Below are 26,274 nucleotides of genomic sequence, written 5' to 3'. Positions count from 1 at the left end.
CAGTCTCTCAACGTCTATTATTTAGGCGCTCTCCTTTTTCTAAAATTCGCTTTTTCTTCTGATCACGTTTTTCGTTTTACATAAGTCACGATTTTCACGCTTGACTTCTGACTTACCTCAGTTGCTGTTTTAACTGAATGGATTTCAAATGCTTTCACACATTAAAGTACGCAATGTTGTAATTTACGCAATTAAAAAACCAGATAAACATATAAAGCCCGGTCATTAAGTCATAGTGCGTTAGGTTATCAAAGTTCATTAGACCGATTGCTAGTTGACATTAGTATTAAACTTAATAGCATTCAGTTTAGAAGCTGAATTAAGTGTAGTTCAAAAATCTAACTGAAACTAAACCACATTAGAACACTTTTTGACACTGAAAAAAAAACTGAAAAAATTCGGTCATTTTCTATCTCCTTTTTTTCTTTTTCTGTTTCATTCCCAATGTGCATCAAGCGCGTCAACTGCGGCTTTTTTCCGACAATTTGCCGGCTATCTTTGATTTTTTTCGGTTCTTAAATTTTCGGTTCTTTTTTATCGACAGTAATCTTTCTAGTATCGGTTAGTCGCTTTGAATATTTTGGCGAGAGGAAGTTATCTTTCAGGACATTTAAGTTCCTTTTTAGAAATATTATTCGAGTTTTAATTTCCTGGGCCAGGAATGTTAGTCGTCCGTGGGTTTCAGGAATTTTAGTCCAGCGCCAGCCCCCGATGATGTTTGAGGTACTAATAGCCGCGTCAGCAATTCCAGGCGGCTATTATTGCGCTCCTAGTTTTTTATCGTCTAACAAATTGTTTCGTCTTACCCTGACTTCTTGGAATTGATTTTTTCAATGACTTCAGTGGCTTCCACTGCTTTGCAGTTAAAATTTTTGTTCTTGACGTCATTTCTGCTTTTAGGTCAATTGCGTGACTTACCTCACTCAAAAAAATGACTTCTGAACTCACTTATGGAACTTTAAATTTTTATGAACATTTACTAATTAAAGGTCAAAAGTGTGCATCTAAGTAGTGCCAAACTTATATGCCCTAATTCCTGAGTAATAGAGTCTTGAGTTTTAATATCGAATATTAATTTTGAAAAAGCTCCATTAGGGCTTTGTCCTTGTAGAGCAAATGTGCTCATAAAAATGACAGTCCGAATCTAACCCAAAAAGTCTAGTGGTCTATTAAAAAGCTGGTGGTCGATCTGTCAATCTTATTTCTTTAGTTGTTTCAATTCATGGTAGGCCACAAGAGTCTATCGCGGCTATTTTCCGGCAATCTGCCGGCTATGTTTATTAATTGGAGGGGGTGTATACTAAGGTGCGTGCCTGATTTGCTATAGAACGTAATATGCATAGAATGCACATCAGGCACGCGGACATAAACAACTTAGTAATCATACAGCGTATAGCCCCTCTCTCCTTTTTCTGATTCCTGTGAATAGTATATAAATTGATTCGTTCTTTTTGCTCATTTGTGAGATAATTATGCAAATATTTCCATAAGTAAGGTTAACATTGTGTAAGGCTTTGTTGAGAAAATGGCTGATTTTTTTTCTAGATGCCAAGATGTAGAGCTGTACCTCAAAATTCATGAGTTACGCATTACCTCTGTTGAGCAGAAGAATCCGACGTTAGTTGTGGATGTATGGATTGTTGAGCAGGTTGAAAATCCTGTCCAAATACGCAAGACAACTCGCAGGACTTTGGGTATGGCCTCTATACTAGTTGAGGCTGGCTTTGCTCATTACAACGCTGTTGCAGCTTCTCACCCTCAGATTAAGGTGATTGAACAATACAATTTCATTATAACCAGCTTGTCTGTCCAATGACACCTGCTTATTTTTCTACAAATTGATCCTCTGAGTTGTACTATTATTCTTCTGCGACCCCCCCCCCCCCCACCATTGAGCTAATTTTTCTGTATGGTAAGCGTTGCGGTAGCGTGGGATGTTATCGTGCGCCTTTTGGGCGAGTTAGTTATTTTTGCGTTATTTGTAACGTAATACGAGGCAAGAGTAGCAAAAGAGAACTGTTATCAAAAATATTACCTAATTTATTAATAGCCGCACAGCGATAGCTGGGGCTATTATTGACCTTCTCTTGGTTTTTACAATTCAAAGAATTTAAATTGTATTGGGGCGCTGTTTTTTTAGACCTGTTTACACATTTTCATGATTTTCGAAGTGAAATTGGAGTAGTGATTTTGGTCACGCTGAAAGAGGAAGTGGAGCAAAAAAGCGAGTGGTTTTTGTGGCGTGAAATTTCTTTAAAATTTTAAAGTAGAGTGAGAAAGCGGAGTTTAAATCGAGGTTTAAACTTTCGAGAAAATAGAGTGAATTCAGTTGATTTCATTCACTTTTTCGGAATTTTTGACTAAAATTTCAAGCCAATTTTGATAAAATTTAATGAAATTTTTCAAGAAAATGTTGTTGATTTTACGTTTAAAAACCAAATATACTGTCGGCTATTTTCATTGAATTTTTTTTTGGGCACAAATTTCACAAAATTCAGACTTTTTCATCAAAATTTGCAGGAAGTGCACACCCAAACACCACTAACACAATCTTTGTAGACTTAAAAGGGGGCTAATTCCACTTCAACTTCCGTTGAGAGTGCTCTGTAAATAAAACTTTGCCGTTTTTTGCTAACATTGTTCGTTGATTATCAAAAACGCAGCATTTATTTTCGATTTTTTAACTAACAAAATATCTATATCAATGACATTCCAAAAATTGAATGTTCCTAATGGACAATCAGCATTAGCAGGACTAGTTGCCTTGGACCGTCACAATCCAAAAATAATTCGGATTGTCGTCAGTCGGTTTTCTTATAAAAAAAAGTTTGGTCTTTTTTATATTAATTAAATAACAGAACATTTCAAATCAAAGCTCACTAGTGAGAGGTCCTGTTGGCTTCCTAATTAGCTCGAAATTAATTTCTCTAGTTGATTGCTTGAAAGCTTATGGTCGTTTTGACTTTTAAAATACTTGATTTTTAAATAAAAAATGGCTTATTGAACTTTGCCTGCATTTTTCTCTTAATTTGGTCAACTTGTAGCTTAGTGTCAGCAATCAAAGAGTGCTCCTTCTTTCTGCTGAATTCAAATTTAGTCTTTATTGCGGTCTTACGCCTCAAGTTATAGTGTTCTGGCTTTGATACTACTAGATTTCAATTTTTTTTAATTTTTAGGTATTTGCGCATTTTTCATGTTTTCTAGTTTTGTCAAATTATCACGTTATTGTCTGATCATATATCACATTATTCGCTTTCAGAATAATGCACAATTGGTAATATTTAAATCTAGAACGATATAGATTGTGGTTCTTTACCGCTTCGACAGTACTATCTCGAAGAATTTAATTGAATTTTTTGCTTTTGTCTTCAACTGTCGTTTTTACTTTGTCTTTTTAGTCGTATTTAATTTCCTGTACAGTGAACTGGTTTGGTTGGCTTTTCCTGGAAGAGTAGATGAGCCGATGTTCTGATATTAGAAGATAGATAATGGCTTTCATGACTTTGAAAACAACTGTTTTCCAAAATGAAAAAAATAAACATTTCAACTTCGCAATTTTGTTCCTTTTATTGTCTGTTTGTTCCCTGATCTCGTTAATTAAAGGCTAAAGATGACATTATTTTTGTCAAGAGAAGGTGACAAAAGGGATTGGTGTCACAAAATCTAATGTTTTTAATGAATTCGTTATGACTTTACTGGCTTTGTCATATTTGACGTTCTTTTTGTAGACGTAAGACTTGTTCTGGATAATCGCAGGTCTCGAGGACTTCCTTCGGAAGAACAAACGAACCTATTCAATTTTTTCATTTTGTAATTAATGGCTTTCATGTCTTTGTAAATAAATTTTCAAAAAAAATAAGTATTACATAATTTTGCATTTTTTTCTCTTTTTGTCTAATTGTTGCTTATTTTCAATAATGAGCGGCCACATAATACATTATCGGTGTTCGACGAAGGTGCAATCGAACATATTTTGGGGGCCAAAGTATGGCTTTTCGGCTCCCAAAGCATTTTCTGGCAAGTTTTAATTGATTTTTAGTTTGTTGTCTATTTGTTGTTCTTTTTGGAACTGCACAAAAAGTTGAATACCAAGAGTTCTTAATTCCATTCTATAGAAGCATTGGTAATTGTAAACCTACGGAATATTTTAGTTGATTCCTAATGGTTTTCATTATTTTGAAATTGTTTTTAAATTGAATTTTCTAACTTTAAAGTTTCTGTTCTTTTTTGTCTAATTGTTACCAAGCTTTATTATGAACTGGTGAATAACCAATTTTTTTGGTGAGTTACAAGATATTTTGTTTATTTTCAGTTTTATCTGACGCTATTTCGACTTTGTTATTAAGTTTTGTTTTTAAAATGGACATAAATTTTTTGATGTAATTAATGTTTGTTGTTGTTGTTTGATTTTGCCATTCGTCTTCGCTCGCTTTCTTAATATCGGCTTATCCCATCAATCTAATGCATCATTTTTTACTCCACTGTGTTATTTGCTTTGGAGGCTATCTTTTCGTTCATACACCAATTTTTTTTTTTTTTGAAAAATACTTGAATTTTTTTGTTTTTCCATCTGTTCCTCATTTGGTGGACAATGATGCCAAAATTGTGGATGAGCGGGGTCGGAACCTTATGTGCGATCGCACATTACCGAGCCGCCTTGTTCTCTTTATAGTCATAATTGACTCTACTTAAACGTTTTAATTTATTGTTAACAATCTTTTTGGGCGACAATGTTTCCGAAATTTTGTTACGTGAGCAACAAGTTGTATTCATTGAGATTGTATGGCCTTGTCGATAGTACAATAGTTGCCTAGGAATTCATTCACACCAAGTTAGAACACTTTTTGGCACAAAAAAATTTGTCCATTTCTATCTCTTCTTTTTTCTGTTTCAATCGCGAGGTTCGTCAACCGAAGTTATTTTCTGACTTTTTTTGCCGGCTGTGTTTTTGAAATAGGGGGCAGCTAACCACACTTGTGACTAATTTAAGTGTTTTGCGCCCAAAACATGAATTATAATTTAACAAATGTTAAGTTTATAAATTATAAGTATACAAAACATTATAAAAATTATAAGTTGTTGCAAACAATATTTTGAAGCGGGGATGACAATTCGTTCTCACCTTAATCTAGTGGAATAGAACCAAATGCGGCAGCAAAAATCTCTTATTTTCTCCTGCAATTTAGCAGTTTCCAGCCGTTTATGCGCCAATTTTTTGAAATTATATCAGAGCCCAATCTTTCGTCATTAATAAGGTATTCCAAAAACACAATAAATTTTGAGCAAAAATTTTGATCACTATTGGTATAAATTATTTATTTTCTATATTGGTATTGAACTTCTTCACAGTTTGTGTTGTGTTTTCTACTATAGAAAAAATATTGTTTTTATCGTGTCTACCTACTAGTACCTATATATTATTCAATTCACTGTTAAACAATAGTTTATCGCCGTTTCCGTGGTCGAAATTGCGAAAACAAGAATCTGCAATAAATATTTAATTTATTTCAGGAAATTTCACCGATTCATCGAATAGCTAACTGCAATTATAGTAGCATAGGAGTTACCTAAAGCGGAAGACTTAGTTTTCAGCCTTTTTTCTTTACAAAAATGTCTCAAAATACAAACAGTTGTAACGTTGACAAACCTTTTAGCGGAACGTTCTAGGTATATGCAGTTATGTTGCATTATGCTTGACCTCATATCTTGAGCAATTTGCATTATTTTGAAGTTTTTGTGATCGAATATTTGCCATAAAAAAGTACGGACAGAAGAAACTATTTGGCGTCAATAGTTGATAATCTGCCTGAAAATGAATCGGTTTCTTGTTTTTTAAGAAGCCGTCGGAGAAACTGGTCAGTAAAGAAGAAGATCAGGGTGATTATATCGTCAATGGCGAGGCGTCCAAAATTGCTAACTGGTTCTCGAATATGGTTGAAGGCAACGAATTGATTGGTCCTAGTCGCGGTGAGGCAGAATTAGAAGATTTGGAGGACATTGATGATCAGAAAGGAATTGAAGAGGACTTCTTAACTCGGGGCCGCAGAAGAACACCTAAGATCAATTTGGATAGTGGTGAGATCTAAGATTGGAAGCTTTGAGAATTGGTAGATGTTAAATGAAGTCTTGAGCATTGTTTGGGCTTGTCTTGATTCCGCTATTGATTATTTTTCGGCATCATCTTGCTGATTAATTGCTCTCAAACGAAGTTGGAAGCAATTATTGTGCGTGCCTTGTTTTAATGCTAAATTTTTCTTGACCGTTTTGACTTTTTAGCTAGAACATTTTTTCGATCGCTTGGGCGTTTTAAAGTGGCTTCCCGTCTTCAAAAACGCGATAAACTAAGACCGAGAGCATTAAGTGTCTGAGCAGCAGTTTTAGAGGCTCTAAGTGCGCGGTTCATCGAAGCGGCTGATGATCGCTTGAAATGACAGTTATGGATTAAAGAGCAATCTGGTTAAAATGGTTCAATTTTTAATAGCCGCATAGCGATAGATGGGGCTATTATTGGCCTTCTCTTGGTTTTTTACGACTCGAAGAGGAGTATTGGTTTTCTCTCGGTTTTTTTTACAGGAAGTAGATTTGTTCACGCGGCATTTTGACCTAAAAGCGAAAGTCAGAAAAGCTGTCTTGGTGAACAGATTTTCGCTAAGCGAGAGAAGTTTTTTGATCATGCGCTGCGTTTAGTGAATGACTTTTTGACTTTGAAAAGTAGTTTTTGACTGAATTGCACATATAGATGACCGTTTTTAGCCGTTTTTTCGTCTAAGTGGCCCAATTTTTTTTTACTTTTAATTTGGTTCCTTGTAGAAATAAATTTTTTTCTATACTATTTTGAAATGTCAACCTCGGAAATTGATACCATTGTTTTTTAGAGCCTGAAAATGCGTTTCAAGTTGAAAATTGGCACATAGTTCTTGATTTTTTAGTTAATTTTTGTGGCTTTTTTAATTTTAATTTCTTCATTTTTGGATCTTTTAACCGTCTTTTTGTCAAAAATCAGTTAATATGGCAACTTATTTTTGATAATTCCTATACTCAACGCCTCTTTCTACCTCGATGTAATTTTGTTTCATAAAATTGTACTTATGCTAATCCGATTTTGGTATTTTCTTTTCCGATTTTCGTCAGTTTTTCGTTTGTATTTTGGTTGTAATTTATAGAATTAGTTTTTTTTGTGCAACATGAGGGACTTTTATTTCGTTTCAATAACAATTCAATCATTTTTTGGCGTTAAGTTTCGAGAAAACAGTTAAAACTTTTTCATAAATGCAGTCTTAACTTAAAAGTTCTTTGACCATTTTTTTTGCAAAATGTTTCGATGCTTCTTATTTATGAATTCTGCTTTTTCCTATTTTTTAGTCTCTTCAGGAGGATAGATCGTTGTATCGGATGACTAGTTATCTTTTCTCTGTCTTGAATACTGAACAATGAAATGTATTCGTTTTTCTTGAATTTTTTAAATTGATTTTTAACCTTCAAAAATCAAGAAAGTTTTTTTGTTACGGTGTTCCTTACATTGTGCCCATATTCTTCACATTCTAGTTAGTATCATTCTAGTTTTGTCCTGGCACCTAAATTTATTTTCGGTATATTGATTTTTTCGGTTGTTAAAAATAAATGATTTAAGCTTTTTCTTAGATTTTCGTCATTTCTTTGGTGTGCAATTGATTTCATTCAAGAAAAGGCAGTACTGAGAGTTTGATAGCAAGCTTCTTCCAAATTTTCCACTTATGACTATTTACTGCAGCTTTCTTCCGGCCTTGGTTTTAATTTAAACGATTTTTTGCCTTTGAATATTCTTCTGCTGCTTGTCTTTTCTATGATCAATTTAATTTTTTATTTAGTATGAAATCATGTTGTCTAGCTTATGTACAAAAAGGAACAGTATGTGTGTGTTGTTTTTTGTCTTAATCGAAGTGATTAGAAGTGTAATTATGGGTGTTTTCTGATTCTTAAACTTGAGCTTTCTTTTTTGAAAAGATTTAACTTAGATTCTAAGATTATTATCTGCCGTTTGCTTTCGCGATCTTTTTCAGATTAGGATCATGAATTATTTGAGCGCTATTGATAACCTTGCCAGCTTTTTCAGACTATCAGGTTTTTAACCACCTTAATTATTTTGGATTTTTTAACGTTACCAAACGTTTTCAATAATATAAAATTTTGCCGCATTTTGTTTCTCTTGTTGACAGTTGTTTCACCATTTTTTACAGCAGACCTGGAGAGGTCGTGAGTTAATAGTTTAATAAAAAAGGCAGTGGCTTCCGCTCTAATTATGGTTTTTTTAGCAAAATTTTAACGCTTCGAGTCGCTTCCGGAATTCTTCCGGCTATGTTTTTTTTATTTCGTCGTCATGATTTTTGTTACGACCATATGACGTCACAGCCACTTTTTGTTCATTCGTTCATGAAATTTCAATTGAATTGCATGTTAGACGTCATTTTTCGCTCTTAGTGGAGCGAGTTTTTTTTTGTTCATGCGCGTGATTAAATTTTTGGTCACACTTGACTTACCTCACTCTCAAAAATGACTTCCTCACTTTGAAATTGACTTTTATTTACTTTAATTCAAAGAGATAAGGTCAAATGGGTGTGTGTCACTCTAAATAAAGGTTATTTGAGATCAGCTAATAGAGGCAGCAATAACTTATACAGATTTTTAATCAAAATATAACAGATCAGCCTTCAATGAAAAGACGAATTTTTTTGGTCTGTCTTACTGTTTTTTTAGACTGACGATCTACGAATCTATTGCGGCTATTTTCTGGCAATCTGCCAGCTATGTTTTAAATATGTTCATCATGCTCGCTTTTTAATTGCTCTCAAATGAAGTTTGTAGCAATTATATTAGTCCTGCGGTCTTTTTTGTGTAATTTTTCGCTTGACCGATTTTTCATCTGAATCATTTAACTTTTCGTCCTCGAAAACGGTATTAGCAGGTAACGCTCGGAGGGCATAAAGAACCTTACGCCTAAACAGTCTCTGAGGAATGCAATTGATTCAAAACTGTTTTGAGGAGACAATTTCATGGTGTGAAGGGTGGTTCTTAATTTTAAAAATTCTGACCCCCCCCCCCCCTCTATCAATTACTTCTCTCCCCATCCTACCACTCACATCCCCAGTCCACCCTCTACCTGGTTGTTTAGACCAAGTTATAGATCTAGTTGATGACCGCCTTATTTGCGGAAATTTGTAACGTGATCTGTGAAAAGAATGACAAAATTTATCCACTTTTCGTCACCTTTGTTCAAGGTTAACGTATCGATTGTTGACGGTGAGAGTTGCTGACTCAAAGTGAGAAAATACCTCGACGTGTTGTCACTGCTGTCCGAAACGCCCCAAAAATAATCAATGCTCTGCGTTTTGCGGTGTAGTGAAAAATCTGAGCAGAGGTTGAGCGGTAATGAAATGTTGATAAGCCTTGTTAGAAATTTGTGGGCAAACGCACATAACCGAACCTTTCTGTTGGTTTTATAGCTCGAAGCTATACGCATAATTCTAAAACTAGTCTAATTTTTGAGGACTTTTGTAAATTTTTGCTCGGAGATGTTTGAAAAATGGAAAATGCTGATGGCGTGTCAATCAGTTTTCAGACAGATTAATAATATGAGCTAATAGTGTTGTCGGCTATCAAATGTGGAACAAGATAGTTTTATTTGTTCGCCTGAGGGCTTGATTATATCAATTGACAGTTGGCGCAAGTTTGAAGATCGGTCAGACTTTATTTCCAAAACCCAATCCGTGTCAACGTTTCCTACGCCAAATCTTGAAACATTTCTTTTACTCAGCTGGTGCTTTCTCTTTCATTATAGCTGCGAGGCTGTAAGCTGAGCGTAGCTATAATGCGGTGCTCTTGGTTTTTTACAATTCAAAGAATTTGAATTGTATTGGGGCGGTCTTTTTTTTTAAGATCTGTTCACACATTTTCATGATTTTTGAAGTCAAATTGGAGTAGTGATTTTGGTCACGTCGAAACAGGAAATGGAGCGAAAAAGCGAGTGGTTTTGCGGCGTGAATTTTTTTCGCTCTAATTTTAAAGTAGAGTGAGAAAACGGTGTTTGAACAAAAATTAGGTTTCTCGGTAGTGGTTTTTTGTTCACATGCGGCAATTTCACTCTGATTTTTACTGTTTTTTCGATTTTTTGGATCGGATTTTTTTCTAGATGGTTTTCCCAATCCATTCACAGCTCATTCTAGGCCTAGTTTTTTTTGTTTGAATTAAATTTTAATTTCTCGCTAGTGGTTTTTTTGTTCACATGCGGCATTTTGACATTGATTTTCTGTTTTTTTCTTATTTTTTTATCTGATTTTTAAAAAAATGGTTTTCTCAATTCACTCACAGTCCATTCTAAGTCTAGTTTTTCTGTTTAGTCAATGAAAATTCTTTGAATTTTACGTCAGGACTTGTCCTGCTATGTTTTTTGTTTCGTCGTCTGACGCTCTTTTTCGTTTTACATTTGTTCACACAGCAAAGCTGAAAAATTTAAATTTTCTGAATGACTTCTTCTTCTCACTAACGGCATTTGCGAGCGTGACGACATTTCTCACTCGCTTAAGCGAAAGTTTTTAGGTTATTTGCGTGATTAGATTTTGATCATACGTGACTTATCTCACTCACTAAAATGACTTTAGCACTTTAAAACTTAGGTTTAAATTGAATTTGTTTAAGGTCAAAGGAACTCATAAGTGCAATAAAGGTCCCTAATAAGAGGCTTCTGTGGAATGAATTTTAACGAGCTTTATTGATTTGTCTCTGAATGTTTTTTAGCCTAGTTTTTTGAGCGGCGTCGATTTTTTTTCAATTTAGATCTGTATCTGTTTCTATCTCTATTATATGGCACGCAGGTCTATTCTTTCGCAGCTATTCGGGCAATCTGCCGGCTATGTTTTTGTATTACAATAGCTTGTAAAGACATTATAACAGCGTGGTCGGCAGAAACTGATGTACCTCTTTTTTATAGTCTTGAACATTACTCAAAATCTCTTGATTATAAGTGTTTTCAATAGCCCCACAGCGATAGCTGGGGCTATTATTGGCCTTCTCTTGGTTTTTAACAATTCAAAGAATTTGAGTTGTATTGGGGCGCTGTCTTTTTTACTACTCGAAGAGGAATATTGGAGAAGTCCTTTTTTTAATCAGTTTTATTGGTGTGATTTTTGAAGCGGGAAATGAAACGCGTGATTTTGGTGCTGAACAAAAGTGAAGAGCGGAGCGAAAAGAGTGATTTTCGTTCATACTGCTGTTTTTGAGACAGCGAGAAATTGATGTGTGAAAAAATTTTCTCAGCGAGCGGAATTTTTTGTTCACGTGCGGCTTTTAAAAGCAGTTTTTTCCAATTTTTGATGGTTATGAGGTTTGATTATGATATTGTATTAGTTTTAGGCTTGTTTGGATAGGAATTGAAGGTTTCAAGTACTTTATTTTTGTTTAATGCTAATTTGGAGGTTTTTGATCAGTTGTGCTGATTTTTGGACGAAATTTAATGATTTTTTGCCTGATTTTTTTGTTTTAATGCTTTAAATGGGATTTGAATAGAAGATTGTTACTTAAAGAATATTCAGATACCAATTGGCTAAAGTTTTCTTGATATCAGTCATTTTTTTAGGAAATTTGACAGAAAAATTGAGAAATTTTAAACCATTTTTCTTATTTTTTTGTAGTTTTTCTTTTTTTACTCTTAGACAAGTTTCTTAACCTATTATGATTTGCCCACTGATTTGCGAGTTTTTCATTGCTCTAATTGGAAAGGAATTTTATTAGGCTTTATTTTTCTTTGTACTATTAAAAACAAGTCATTAAGTTTTTCTAGTTGTTTTTTTTTTCAATTTGTTTTTGGTTTTTGAATGCCGTTTCTATTTTTCCTTAATTTTTTATGGCATTTGTGGAGATGCAGGGTTCTCAATAGTTGTTGGAGTCGTTTAGCCATAGGTATGGGCAATTTTCTCCTTCGAGTCGTTTCCGGAATTCTTCCGGCTATGTTTTTTTAAGATCTGTTCACACATTTTCATTATTTTTGAAGTCAAATTGGAGTAGTGATTTTGGTCACGCCGAAACAGGAAGTGGAGCGAAAAAGCGATTGGTTTTGCGGCGTGAAATTTTTTCGCTCTAAATTTATAGTAGAGTGAGAAAACCATGTTTGAAAAAAAATTCGCTGTCTCGCTAGTGAAAAAAAATTCGCTTTCTCGCTAGTGGTTTTTTGTTCACATGCGGCAGTTTCACTTTGATTTTTTCAGTTTTTTTCAATTTTGTGGATCGGATTTTTTTCTGAATGGTTTTTCCCAATCCATTCATATTCCGTTCTTGGTCTAGTTTTCTGTTTAGTCAATGAAAATTCTTTGGAATGTACGTCAGGACTTGTCCTGCTATGTTTTTTTCTTTCGTCGTCGCGATTTTTGTTACGACCATATGACGTCACAACCACTTCAAATCTGCTTTTTGTTCATTCGTTCTTGCAATTTCAACTGAAGTGCGTGTGTGACGTCATTTTCGCTCTTAGTGGAGTGAGTTTTTTGTTCATTCGCGTGATTAAATTTTTGGTCACACTCGACTTGCCTCACTCACAAAAATGACTTCCTCAGTTTGAAATTGGACTTTTTTACTTTAATTCAGAGATAAGGTCAAATGGGTGTATGTCACTCTAAATGAAGGTTATTTGAGAGCAGCCAATAGAGACAGCAAAAACTTATACAGTTTTTTAAACAAAATATAACATATCAGCCTTCAATGAAAAGACGAATTTTTTTGGTCTGTCTTTTTTTGAGACTGCAGATCTACGAATCTATTGCGGCTATTTTCTGGCAATCTGCCAGCTATGTTTTTTAAACTGCGCTGATAATCAAGGTTTGTTTCAGCTTCTATCATTTGGGACCTTCTGCGTCCTCCCCTACCTCAGTCTTACCATTCACAACATCAACGTTCAAATTCTCCTGAAACTAAGTGTGTCATTTCCCACGTGGACCCTTTGGGTACTTTTTTCCTCAAAGTACTCTCTAGTCCTGCAGAAGCTGGAAGAGGCAGAGATTGGACAGGCTCTGACTACTTAGATCAGCTACTCTTAGAGGTCAGTTTGCTATGCTCACTCTTGTTAACAAAAACATTTATGTATCACCCTCCGCGCTCTTGCTGAGTTTTCCTCCATTTGTTTAGAGGCACTGTTTATATACTAAATTATATGTAGCACTTTTGGACGTATCGTGTTATGTTAAATAGAGGTTGAAAGCTTTAGTTTATTTTTTCCTCCTCAAACATATTCAGGTTTAATACTTTAAAGCTACCAAAATCATTTTTTATAGCGGAAAAGCTATAGAGAAGGCGAAAGGATAAGAAAATAAAAAAAGAGAAATTCAACTGACAACTCAGGGAGCTGGAATTCTCTATTCAGTAAGAAATAGCTCATGCTCAATATTAGTCTTTCAGTCTTAGATAGAATTTTGCTAAAGTCGCGTGTTGAAATCCAACAGTTTGACTGATTGCTGCAGTGGAGGACAAAATTGATGAAATTTGATAAAAATTGATGCTTGCGAGTTGTGGACGTTTGTAGCTTCTTGATCTTTCCTTGATCATGAGATCAAGGAAGTCTTGTTTGGTTGCTTCCGTTATGAACTCGCATCACAGTTTTGAGAATATTTGGAAGTTTGGGACACGAAATTAGAGTTCTAAGATAAGTGCACTCAATTAGCGGCTTTAGAAAATCGTAAGGAGAAGAAAATACCTATCTGCAAAATGCCAACCGGGGATAGCGGATTGAGGAGAAATTGTTCAAAAATTACCTCAATTTATTCATTTTCTCAAATTGATGAAATTGAACAAGCATTTAATCAAAAATGCTCAAATTGAAAATAAAATCAAGTTAAAAAAAACTTAAGCCAAAACCATTCATTTATTCTCAATCTGACATTGATAATAATAATGTGGAATTTTTTTTTCACGAGCAACTTTCCAAAAGATGCCAGTTTTAGAAGAGAATTTTAATTGACTTTCACTAGCTTCATGCCTTGTGATAAAGTTTTAAAAAATAAAAAAAATATCGAAAAGGTGAGATTGGCATATTACAATGTTGATGGAGCAATTAGCATGTTAATTTGTTTCCAATAGAAAGTAAAAGATCGGTCATAAGAAATCAATCCCTACGCAAGAACGTTTCTTTCAGATCAATACATACAAATATCTGCACGACATTTCAAACATCATATCACAGCCCAATGTGGGGCAGCTCTACGTGGCCTACGATAAGCGAACACAGTTATTCTCCCGTGGAGTTGTCTCATCAGTTGAACCTGATCACTTCTTGGTGCTATTTGTTGACCAGGGATACTCATGCGAGGTCTCCCAAGATATGCTCAGAGATCCGGAACCCTTCCAGCCTGCCTTCTCCAAACTTCCTCAACAAGTTGCTTGTTATACATTAGCTGACATTGATTATTATCCGGAGAATCATGAGGATTATATTAACCTGTTGATTGATGATCAGCGAGTACTCACGTGTACTTCCGCAGAAATTTATGATTCGAATAGTGTTATCCTCACTTTACCTGATGGACAGCTGTTGTCTGAAGTCTTGTATTCGCTTGAGGTAACAGAAGGGGACTACCAGGACACTAATAGAGGTATTAAACTAGTTCTCTTGACCCCAACCCAGTCCTCTTTTAAATACATCATATAATCATACCGTTTTCCTTGGTGACCTTTCCGTGAATCTTTACAAAAAGTCTTTGCGTTCTAAATTTCGTTTCAGGGACGTTAGTATGATAGAACTTTCACCTCTCTAGTGTGTCTAAACAGTTTGCAGTTTTTGTTTTTTAATAGCCGCACAGCGATAGCTGCGGCTATTATTGGCCTTCTTGGTTTTTTTACAATTCAAAGAATTTGAATTGTATTGGGGCGCTGTGTTTTTTTTAAAGATATGTTCACACATATTTCAATGTCTTTGATCTTGCAAAACGGGATAAACAGGTAAAGCGCTGCGGGCATTAAGTTTCACTAGAGGCCCAATGTGGGTTTTAGTAGTCCTTCAAGTGCTGAGGGCTGTGCAGCCGCTGGGATGGCCTTAATTTAAGGTTTAAAATTCATTTTTAGTTTTTGGGCTCAAAATGGTTTCATGTTTTTTTCTGTTTTTTTTTTAGTTTTTTGTTCGATTAGCCTTAGGTAGAAGTTTTTAAAAGTTGATGAAGGTCTTTTGCGAGACAAAATTACTTATTATGACCATTTTATGAGCTATATGTTTAGGTACTACAAGCACAAACACGCAAAATGATAATAATTTTTGCAATTGTCAAGTTTTTTGAATTTTTTTTTCATTTTTTGAGTTTTTCCAGCTTCAGGGGCCAGGGAATCTAATTTAAGGGTTGATAATAGGGCACTGCATAGTTTCTAGTAACAATGGATTGGTTTTCAACATTTTAATGTCCAGAATTTTAGCATTTTTTTGATGAAGTCTGCAATTTTAAGGTTTAAGTTTTTGTCAATTTTTGGTTTGTCCATTCTCACGTGCCAGAAAATCTATTCCACTGACTTATAAAAAGTTACTGCATAGCTGTTAGTTCAATAAATTTGTTTTCAACAATTTAACTTTTCAACTTCAACTTTCAGGTAACCCCATGCAGGGTTTGATAGTATGTTATTAAATAGTTGCTAGGGGCAATTGAATGGTTTTCAACATTTTAATAGAACGAATCTATTTTTTGAAATTTGACATTTTTTCTAAAATTTATTGCCTGTTGATCTTTGAGACAATGATTTTTGTAAAGGGTTCAATTGGATAACTGGATAGCCTATAGATACACAGAAATGATTCTGAAGATATTAATATCACAATTTTCGGCAACTTTTCATTAAAATTTTCGATTGATTTTATTTTAAATTTCTTGGTCATTTTCGAGTTAATCGATCTTCAAGGGCCAACGATTTTTTTGAGGTCTTGCAGATATAAAACTGGACCAATTTCAGAATCAAAAATTGGCTTTGGACATATTTTTGAAATAGGTATATTTAAAGGGGTCAAATTTTGCCTTTGGGGTAAAAGTTTCAAGAGTTTTAGCAATGAGTATATTTTTGTTTAGTTTGATTGTTTTTAATAGCCGCACAGCGATAGCTGGGGCTATTATTGGCCTTCTCTTGGTTTCTTTTTATTTCGTCGTCATGATTTTTGTTACGACCATATGACGTCACAGCCACTTTTTGTTCATTCGTTCATGCAATTTCAACTGAATTGCATGTGTGACGTCATTTTTCGCTCTTAGTGGAGCGAGTTTTTTTGTTCATGCGCGTGATTAAATTTTTGGTCACACTTGACTTACCTCACTCTCAAAAATGACTTCCTCAATTTGAAATTGACTTTTATTTACTTTAATTCAAAGAGATAAGGTCAAATGGGTGTGTGTCACTCTAAATGAAGGTTATTTGAGATCAGCTAATAGAGGCAGCAATAACTTTTACAGATTTTTAATCAAAATATAACAGATCAGCCTTCAATGAAAAGACGAATTTTTTGGTCTGTCTTTTTTTACTGTTTTTTTAGACTGCCGATCTACGAATCTATTGCAGCTATTTTCTGGCAATCTGCCAGCTATGTTAATTTCTCAATTTTTTAGGTGATTTCGTTTGTGTTTTGGCTGGTATTGTTTAGTTGATCTGTTGGTCAGGTACTTCTAAGTTTTTCATTCAGTTTGAATTGTTTTTCAGGACTTGTCATGCTATGTTTTTTTATTTCGTCGTCAAGATTTTTGTTACGACCATATGACGTCACAACCACTTCAAATCTGCTTTTTTTGTTCATTCGTTCATGCAATTTCAACTGAAGTGCGTGCGTGACGTCGTTTTTTGCTCTTAGTGGAGCAAGTTTTTTTTGTTCATTCGCGTGGTTAAATTTTTGGTCAGACTTGACTTACCTCACTCTCAAAAATGACTTCCTCACTTTGAAATTGACTTTTATTTACTTTAATTCAGAGAGATAAGGTCAAGTGAATATGCGTAACTATAAATGAAGGCTATTCGAGAGCAGCTAATAGAGTCAGCAATAATTTATACAGATTCTTAATCAAAATTTAACATCTCAGCCTTCAATGAAAAGACTAATTTTTTTGGTCTGTCTTACTGTTTTTTTGAGACTGCAGATCTATGAAGCTATTGTGGCTATTTTCTGACAATCTGCCAGCTATGTTTGAAAATGTTGGATCTAAAAGGTTTTACAGATCCGACTCAGTTATCCTGAGCTGCCAATCATTATACCGCATGCTACTATTTGAACCAAATATCTGAATAATTTGTTCATAGAATACGTATTAGAAGTTAAAATATGTGCCAAATTCATTATCTATCTGTGTAATATTTTAAGAAATGCCGTGTCTAATCGCCTAGAGGCTCGTCGAATTATCACGCTTATTATCTTGCTAACATATTTCGACATTGTGTCTAGATTTGTCTCCCTCGCCCAGTTACCTGATTGACAAATCTGCAATATTCCTCAACTGTCAGCGGCCCTTTCGCCGGCTTCAACCCTGTGACTACCTGAAGCATGGACAGACTGCTACTTTCACAGTAGTAGCACTCAATGCTGGACGACACCTGAAAATAGTGTTGCTTGAGCTCTACGATATCTTTGATAGACTCAAAAGGAAACTCATTGAGGCCTCGAAAGGTAGTTTCACTAATGGAGTGTTTTGGGGGATAAAGGCTAAATACTGGATTTTTAAAACGAACGAATTGTATAGTATATGAGATGAGATCTTATGTTGCTATCTGTACGGTGCGACCAGTCTTGAGCACGTGTTGATGAATTATCTTTTCTTAGGTTTAAGATTTGCCAAATTTGATATAGTCTCTAATGAACGTTCAATGCATATTATACGTCAACTAACATCTTATCTTTTCAAGATAGTTTCACACTTTTTTCGACTTTTTGTTGAGCAAAATTTTTTCGAATTCCTTTTTAAATGGAGTGAGAACAGAGCGTTTGAACAAATTTTCGGTTTTTAAATTTTCACGTGAGGCTATTTGATTTCTGTTTAATAGCCGCCCTCATCTTCTCAGCCGGCTATTATAGCGCTCCTATTTTTTTACAATTCAAAGAATTTGAATTGTATTGGGGCGCTGTCTTTTTTTTAAGATCTGTTCACACATTTTCATGATTTTTGAAGTCAAATTGGAGTAGTGATTTTGGTCACGCCGCAACAGGAAATGGAGCGAAAAAGCGAGTGGTTTTGCGGCGTGAAATTTTTTCGCTCTAATTTTAAAGTAGAGTGAGCAAATGGTGTTTGAAAAAAAAAATTCGCTTTCTCGCTAGTGGTTTTTTGTTCACATGCGGCAATTTCACTTTGATTTTTTCAGTTTTTTTCAATTTTTTGGATCGAATATTTTTCTAAATGGTTTTTCCAATCCATTCATAGTCCGTTCTAGGTCTAGTTTTCTGTTTAGTCAATGAAAATTCTTTGAATTGTACGTCAGGACTTACCCTGCTATGTTTTTTTACTTCGTCGAATAAAAAAAATGTTCCGCTCTACCTCATTTTGCCGCCTTTTCAACATTTTGCGTGAAATCTTTTTGACTTCTGTAGGCTAGTTTCTCTCTTCTCTCATTCTGCTAAAAGTGAATTTGAACATCAGTTGCTCAGCAAAGCAATTCAAAATGAACAGAGTCAGTATAAAAATTGAAGTCAGAAATAGAAACGGGATAAACTCATAAAGCCCAATTTTAGATGCCCGCTATTTGAACGTCGTTCCTATAAGTCTTATTTACCATCTATAATGCTTATTGCTATTGATAGTAGCCCCTGTAGCCTCTCTCTAAGAAACAGAAGTATATTCAACTACGAAATGCCATCAAAATAAATCGGACTTAAAAAAATGTTTTTGTACAAAAATCTTTTTTTTTCAATATCTTCTGTTATTTCAATCCCAATCATGCTTATTGGAATCAACGGCGGCTATTTTCCGGCAATCTGCCGGGTATGTTTACTGTTGTTTTCAGAAGCTGACGAATGTGTTCTAATGAATCATTAATTTGATTTTTGAAAAAAATCAATGGGCAGCTAACCGTTTATTTGACTTAGACACTACCTTTTTCATAAAATGTGAATTTTTGAGTTTTGCCCATATTTGTGGATTTTGTTTTGTCCTGTCTCTTAAGCTCATTAATGACTGTCTCAATTGTACTTTAATGCGGTTTCAATTTGAACGCTTTCAATTCAAATCTAACGTTTTAACTTCTTTCATACTACTTGTTTTGAAAAAGTTATCGCTGATTCTTTGAGTTTGGCCGCTTTTATTGTTGTTCTTATTAACCTGTTATTTCATGTCATTATTGGTAGATCTCGTTAGCTGTCTGATGAGGTGTTATCGCAGCTATTTTTCGTTTGAATTTATAAGTTTAACAACTTTGACACTACTTGTTTTCAGTTTGCCTGTGAGTTTTGCCCGTTTCCGAATTCTTTGTTTCATGTCTGGATCGTTCATAACTTGGTGGCGTTCATGACTGCTTTCATTGTGTCTCTGAGAATATTTTATCATAGGTTTGAATTCATCCATAACTGTTTCAACGACGTGATTTGTTCAAAAAATATTTGTCAGTTTTTTAGCCTTGCCTGGTTGTACTTATTGGTTTTGTTATATAGACTTCTTAATGACACTTGTTATAGACTTTCTGACTAAACTAAATTGATGCTATATCTTTGTTGCGTCTATTTGCTAGTGATTTTTGATAACAGTTGTAAATCTGTTTGGTTTACATTCTCCTTGTTTTCATTTTGACAGGTCTCGATTACTACGATGGCGCTTTTTAAAACCTTTAGTGAGGTCGAGTTCCACCAAATTTTTTAATCCGTTTTTACTTTATTTGTTTTCTGTGCTGCAAAGGCAACCGTCACCATCTTAAGTCCCATAATGTAAATGTTCACTGCGTACGATGCTCTTGGTTTTAATGACGTCGATAACACTTTTTCTAAAAAGCTCGAAGTGAAATTTTGATCTTAATTTTAAGTCCGTTTTTCTAAAGAGGCTGATTCTCAGGTCCCTGAGTTTTTCTTCGGACAGTAATTCAGTCTATCCAAAAATTGTTGCCTGAGTAATGATTGTCTAAACTTATGAGATCTTCGTTTTCAATGACCTGTGCTGCTGTGTGCCTGATAAGTTGATTTTTTGTGCCTTTTTTCGGCTTCTTTTACTTTTCTATGACATTTTCGTAAGTCACCATTTTCACATCTGACTTCCGTCTTACCTCAAACACAGTATCAACTGAATGGCATTTGATCTCTGGGCAAATTTACTCGAATATGTTCAGGAGCTAAAAACTGAATCAAAAGATAGAGATAAATACCCGGTCACTGGCTTAATGTTTAAAAAGACTAAGTGCGTTCAGATACCAAAGTTCCTTTGAGTATACTGCTAACTCCTATTAATACTATGCTTATTTTCCTCCATTTTAGACATCGAATTAGTCATGTTTATCCAATCAAATGGCCCTGCAGAGAAATTGCAATCACTAATTGACACTAATTTACTCGTCAATTTTTAATTAATCGCGTATTTCATCAGTCACGACTTTCACATTTGATTCCTGACTTACCAGACTCGGTGTTTCAATTGAATGTCTTTTAGGTTTTATTTCTTGTAGTGAGTACGACCAAGTTCACAAGAGAGAAATTAAATGCGACGGTAGTTGAAGCTATTTCCTTTTTGCGATTGGTAGCCAGTGTTTTTCGTAATTATAGCTGCGAAGCTGTAAGCTGAGCGTAGCTATATTGCGGTGCTCTTGGTTTTTTTTTTGTTTCGTCGTCTGACGCTTCATTTTCGTTTTACATTTGTTCTAGAACATTCTGTCTCGTCACTGCTTAAATGGCTTTTTCGCGCTTGATTTCACGCTTTCTGCGTGACCTAAATTGCTGTTCCTAAAACAAAGTTGATTGTAAGAAAACAGATTGTATGGTCCGACAGCCGAGTGGTTAAGGCGACTGGCTGTTAATCCGGAGATCGCCGGTTCGAGACGCGACAGGGAAAAATTTTTTGCACCCAAAAACAACCTTTGAAATAAACTTGTAAGTTTTATAGACGGCGGCGATAACTATTATCAACTCATTTCTGTATCTTTTTCCATCTGTATTTTACGGCACGCAAGTCTATTTCGCAGCTATTCCGGCAGTCTGCCGGCTATGTTTGATTTAAAAGAAGAGTTCAGTTCTTTTTTAATAGCCGCCTCGGCTTCTCAGCTGGCTATTTAGCGCTCCTATTTATTATTTCGTCGAATAAAATTTTTTCGCTTTACCTTAGTTCACAGCTTGTTCAACATTTTGCGTGTACACAGCTTGTTCATCATTTTGACTTATCTAGGCTAGTTTCACTCTTCTCTCATTCTGCTAAAAGTTTTTTTTAGACATTAGTTGCTCAGCAAAGCAAAATGAAGAGAGTCAGTATCAAAAAACGAAATCAGAAACAGAAACGGGATAAACCCATATAGCCCAATTTTAGATGCCCGTTACTCGAACTTTGCTCTTAGTTACATCTCTAGTGCTTATTGGTATTGATACTAGCCCCTGTGTTTTCTCACTACGAAACAGGAGCTCCAAAATGACATCACAATAGTTTGCACTTCAAAACTGTTTGTAAAAAAATTTTAAAAGTTTTTTCCTCTTTCAATCCCATTCTTGGTTATGGGAATTAACAAAGGCTATTTTCCGGCAATCTGGTTTTACTTTTGAGTTTTAAATCAATTTTTTGTACTCTTTTTTTATTTTGACAGGTCTTATTGTTTTGACTGGGTTGCATTTTTTTGTGTGTTTCCGGCTTGTAGTTTTTCTAAGTTTTTCTGTTTTTCGAATAAAAGATATTTTTGTGGTATGAAGTTTTGATTTGTTAGTTACGTATCGAAATAGCTACGATGGCACTTCTTTCGAAAGATTTAGTGAATTCGAAGTCGCCAAATCTCTTATCTTTTGGCCTTTTTACTTCATTTTTTTTCTGTTCTGCCGAGGTAGTCTAAGCTGCCGGGGTAGTGTAAAAGTTCGTTCCCACAGTGTATATGTGCCGATGCTGTTATTGGTTTTAAGACGTCGATGACACTAAAGTTGGAAAGGACGTTTTTTAAATTTTTAAATCCGTTTTTCTAATGAGGCTGATTCTCTTTTAGTATACTGCTATTAGTATAAGGCTTATTGTTCTCCCTTTTAGATATTGAACTAGTCACGTTTATCCGATCTAATGACACTGCAGAAGAAACTGGAACAGTTTTTGAAACTTAAAATTAGTTTAACTTGTTGAAAAGGTCTGTTGGTCTCGAACAGTAGTTCTTAGTTTTTTCATCAATTCTGTCGATTTTGTTTCAGGACTTGTCTTGCTATTTTTAAATTTGATGTACCTTTTAATCACGTTTTACATATTTCACGTTTGACTCGTTACTTACCTAACTCATTGTTTCAACTGAATGGAATTTAAATTCTTTCACACATTTATTTACGCATTATAGTGCATACGGTCAATGTCAAAAGAGCAAAAGCAAAAGAAACGGGATAAACGGATGAAGCCCGGTCATTTATCATCACAGCACATAAGGTTATGAAAGTTCATAAGAGATGTTGCTAGCATTGATATTAAGGTTAGTAATCTTCAGTTTAGAAGTCGATTCAAGTATTTTTTTAGAATCTAACTGAAACTGCACTCCCAATGAGAAAACTTTTTGACACTATGAAATAAATTCTTTCATTTTTTTTTCAATCCTGATGTGCGTCAATGGCGGCTTTTTTCTGTCAATTTGCCCGCTATCTTTATTTTTTCTCCTAGTTTCAATCCCAAAAGCGGTCAGTGGTGTCAACGGTGGTTATTTTTGGCAATCTGCCAGCTGTGTTTCTGACATGTGTCATATAAAAATTACACCCCAAATCTAATCCTTAGAATTCTTGAAAATACCAGGTGGCCAATTTATCTCTTGATTTCTTCTCTTTCAATTCCAATGGGAGCCAAGCTGTTCTCGCCGCTGTTTCCCGGCAATCTGACGCCTATGTTAATTGCAACTAGTTTTGTTTCAGAACTGCGCGATATTGCCCCCCTTAGCTCCCTTCAAATTGGATCTTATTTTCTGGTCAGAAGTCAAAAATTAACTATAGATTCTCAGAGTCCTGCCAGCGATGCGCTCGGAAAACATTCAATCCTGGAATCCGATATTCATCGATGCAAATTATACGACATTATTTCAGATCTTGAATTTGTCTTTTACGATATTGATACGGGCGATACCGTGTTCGCCAAGAGAAACAATATTTTCTCGTTGCCCGGAAAGTTTTTGGGGTACGAGTTCCCGCTTGTCACATGGGATGCTAGTTTTATACTCTCAGCTGAAAAGAAGTTGCCGACGGAAATGGTTGGGAGAAAATTGAGGGCACAAGTTGCTTACCCGACCAAAGATTGCCTCCATTTGGTTAATACATTTAACGAAAATTGGGAAGAATAACATGTTGCCACTTAATCATTTTTCAACCTCAATGTTCGAAGTTCTGTAACAATATTTATTCTCTCCAATTCATGGAATATAGCTGATGTGGAGAAACCTGAGACCGTAACGCTGTGGCTTGTATATCGTGGTTATCGGAGTGCAAATTATTTTGGAAGTGACTCAAAATCTGGTCTGAGCATATCGAAAATAATTTCTGGGCGAGTATTCTTTGAACAGTAGACTGCGAATGAACCAAACTATTGATAATTAATCTTTGCCAATGAATGAGTCTTATTGCTTTATCTGTAAAAGTTAAACTTGGCAGCATTGGCTTTTTTTTCAAACAAATTTGTTATCTAACTGAGTTTAAATAAAGTTTATTTGTCTTTAATCAAGGCTCACGGTATTTTAGCGCTTAAATATTTTTAATTGCTCTCGAACGAACCAATTATTGTAAACGTGTGTCTTATGCAAAATTTTAGCTGGACCATTCGTTTTTACACTTGACTTTTGAATTTTTTGTAGTGATTAAAATTGCTTAAAAAAAGCGCTTGTGAGCGGTTAACGTAGTCTGTTGTTGAGAAGCGCTTGTGAGCGGTTAGCGAACATGGTCCGTTTAGCTTAGTGGTTAACGGATTCTTATCGGAGTGATATGGGGTTCGCACATCATATGAGTCGGACGTTTTGTACTCAGAAGTTTCTGCAGCTTGCACCCCACTCTAAAGTGCATCGCCCCAACAGTCGCTCGAGAGCAATTCGGCCGATGTCGGTTTATATTCTGGCCATTTTTGGAAGCTGTTAAAAAGCAATTTAATTGGTTTTTAATAGCCGCACAGCGATAGCTGGGGCTATTATTGGCCTTCTTCTCTTGGTTTTTTACAATTCAAAGAATTTGAATTGTATTGGGGCGCTGTCTTTTTTTTTTAAGATCTGTTCACACATTTTCATGATTTTTGAAGTCAAATTGGAGTGGTGATTTTGGTCACGCCGAAACAGGAAATGGAGCGAAAAATAAAGTGGTTTTGCGGCGTGAATTTTTTTCGCTCTAATTTTAAAGTAGAGTGCGAAAACGGTGTTTGAACAAAAATTCGGTTTCTCGGTAGTGGTTTTTTGTTCACATGCGGCAATTTCACTCTGATTTTTACTGTTTTTTCGATTTTTTGGATCGGATTTTTTTGTAAATGGTTTTCCCAATCCATTGATAGTCTGTTCTTGGTCTAGTTTTCTGTTTAGTCAATGAAAATTCTTTGAATTGTACGTCAGGACTTGTCCTGCTATGTTTTTTTATTTCGTCGTCATGATTTTTGTTACGACCATATGACGTCACAGCCATTTTTTGTTCATTCGTTCATGCAATTTCAACTGAATTGCATGTGTGACGTCATTTTTCGCTCTTGGTGGAGCGAGTTTTTTTGTTCATGCGCGTGATTAAATTTTTGGTCACACTTGACTTACCTCACTCTCAAAAATGACTTCCTCAATTTGAAATTGACTTTTATTTACTTTAATTCAAAGAGATAAGGTCAAATGGGTGTGTGTCACTCTAAATGAAGGTTATTTGAGATCAGCTAATAGAGGCAGCAATAACTTATACAGATTTTTAATCAAAATATAACAGATCAGCCTTCAATGAAAAGACGAATTTTTTTGGTCTGTCTTTTTTACTGTTTTTTTAGACTGCCGATCTACGATTCTATTGCGGCTATTTTCTGGCAATCTGCCAGCTATGTTTGGAATTGGGCTGCTTACGACGAAATCTCATGTTTGTTGGCAAACGTGATGCTAAAACCAAGATTTTAATCACTAGTTGATAGGAAACTCCAATGTTCTTTTTAAAGGTAATTTTCATACAATTGGTATGCTGTCAGTCCGCGAAAGAAAGCAATATTTTTAATTGGCCTCAAACGAATTTTAGCAATTACCTAAGTCCTGTGGTCTTTCATGTGATTTTCTTGACCAATTTTTGGTCTGACCCTTTCGAATTTTTGTCCTCAAACGGGATAAACAGGTGAAGCCTGGAGGGCGTTAAGTGGTGGAGCAGCTCTCTTAGAATGCTGCGCCTTGCTAGCCTCTAAGTATACGATTCACCAAAACTGTTTTGAGAGTTTCATGGCGGTTTTTAATCCTTATAGTTTGAACCCCCCCCCCCCCCCCCCCAGTCTCTCTTTCCCCCTCGCCACACCACTTCACCCGTCCACTATCCTACACCTGATGCTTTGAACCCCCACCTGGTTCAGCACTCAAATTCCCTTTTGTCCAGTCGTCTATCCATCTCTAACTCCTCACGCTTGAGCCCCTCTTAGACCCCATGCCTAATTTTAGAAAAAAAAATTCGTTCAATTGTTTTGACAGTAAAAATTTGTTCGATTGTTTTGACAGAGTTTAGAAAGAACTTAAATCAAACTTAGACTGAATACTCTTGTTACTAAAGAGGCGTGAAATCATTTTTTCAATTCCTACTGCCGTATGCATCATTTGCATAAAATTTTTAAACGAAATATAATGGCTCTCGAACCTTGTATGAAGCAATTATCGAGTCGTGTGTCCTTTCGTGAAAATCTTTGTCTGAACGATATCACTTTTCGAGTGATTTTGTTACTCTTGACTTCTTGAATTTTAAGTGATCTAAATAGTTTTTCATTCAAAATATTAGATGCGGTGAACTCAAGTGGTGGTTATTAATTGTCAAAAGTACACCAATATTGGTTTAATTAGTTTGTTTTAAATCTTCCTTTAAAATTGTCTAAGGACAATGGTCCAAATGAGAATTGTTACTAAGGAAATTCTATTGCGGTGCTGCAACGTATTTATAAAACCTTTAATACGATATGGTATACTAATATACGGCACTAACACTAC

General features: G+C 35.2%; 1 protein-coding gene across 3 annotated transcripts in view; it reads left to right on the top strand.

Moving 5' to 3' along the window:
• LOC142342676 (uncharacterized) overlaps positions 1-23,806 on the top strand; it is an 83,675-nt gene extending 59,869 nt beyond the window's left edge. For all 3 annotated transcript variants that reach the window (XM_075394160.1, XM_075394159.1, XM_075394158.1), the window contains 6 exons: positions 1,546-1,768; positions 5,838-6,075; positions 12,855-13,063; positions 14,153-14,609; positions 17,417-17,638; positions 23,012-23,806. In XM_075394160.1, the coding sequence (XP_075250275.1) occupies positions 1,546-1,768; positions 5,838-6,075; positions 12,855-13,063; positions 14,153-14,609; positions 17,417-17,638; positions 23,012-23,433 (1,771 nt within the window). In that variant the 3' untranslated portion in view covers positions 23,434-23,806. The remainder of the gene's footprint in view (positions 1-1,545; positions 1,769-5,837; positions 6,076-12,854; positions 13,064-14,152; positions 14,610-17,416; positions 17,639-23,011) is intronic.
• Positions 23,807-26,274: the final 2,468 nt, after the last annotated feature.

This window comes from Convolutriloba macropyga, chromosome 7, assembly GCF_964194025.1.
Source record: "Convolutriloba macropyga chromosome 7, txConMacr16.3, whole genome shotgun sequence".
NCBI classification, from domain to species: domain Eukaryota; kingdom Metazoa; phylum Xenacoelomorpha; order Acoela; family Convolutidae; genus Convolutriloba; species Convolutriloba macropyga.
The sequence above is the reverse complement of the archived record's forward strand: the minus strand, read 5'-3'. Positions and strand labels throughout refer to the sequence as shown.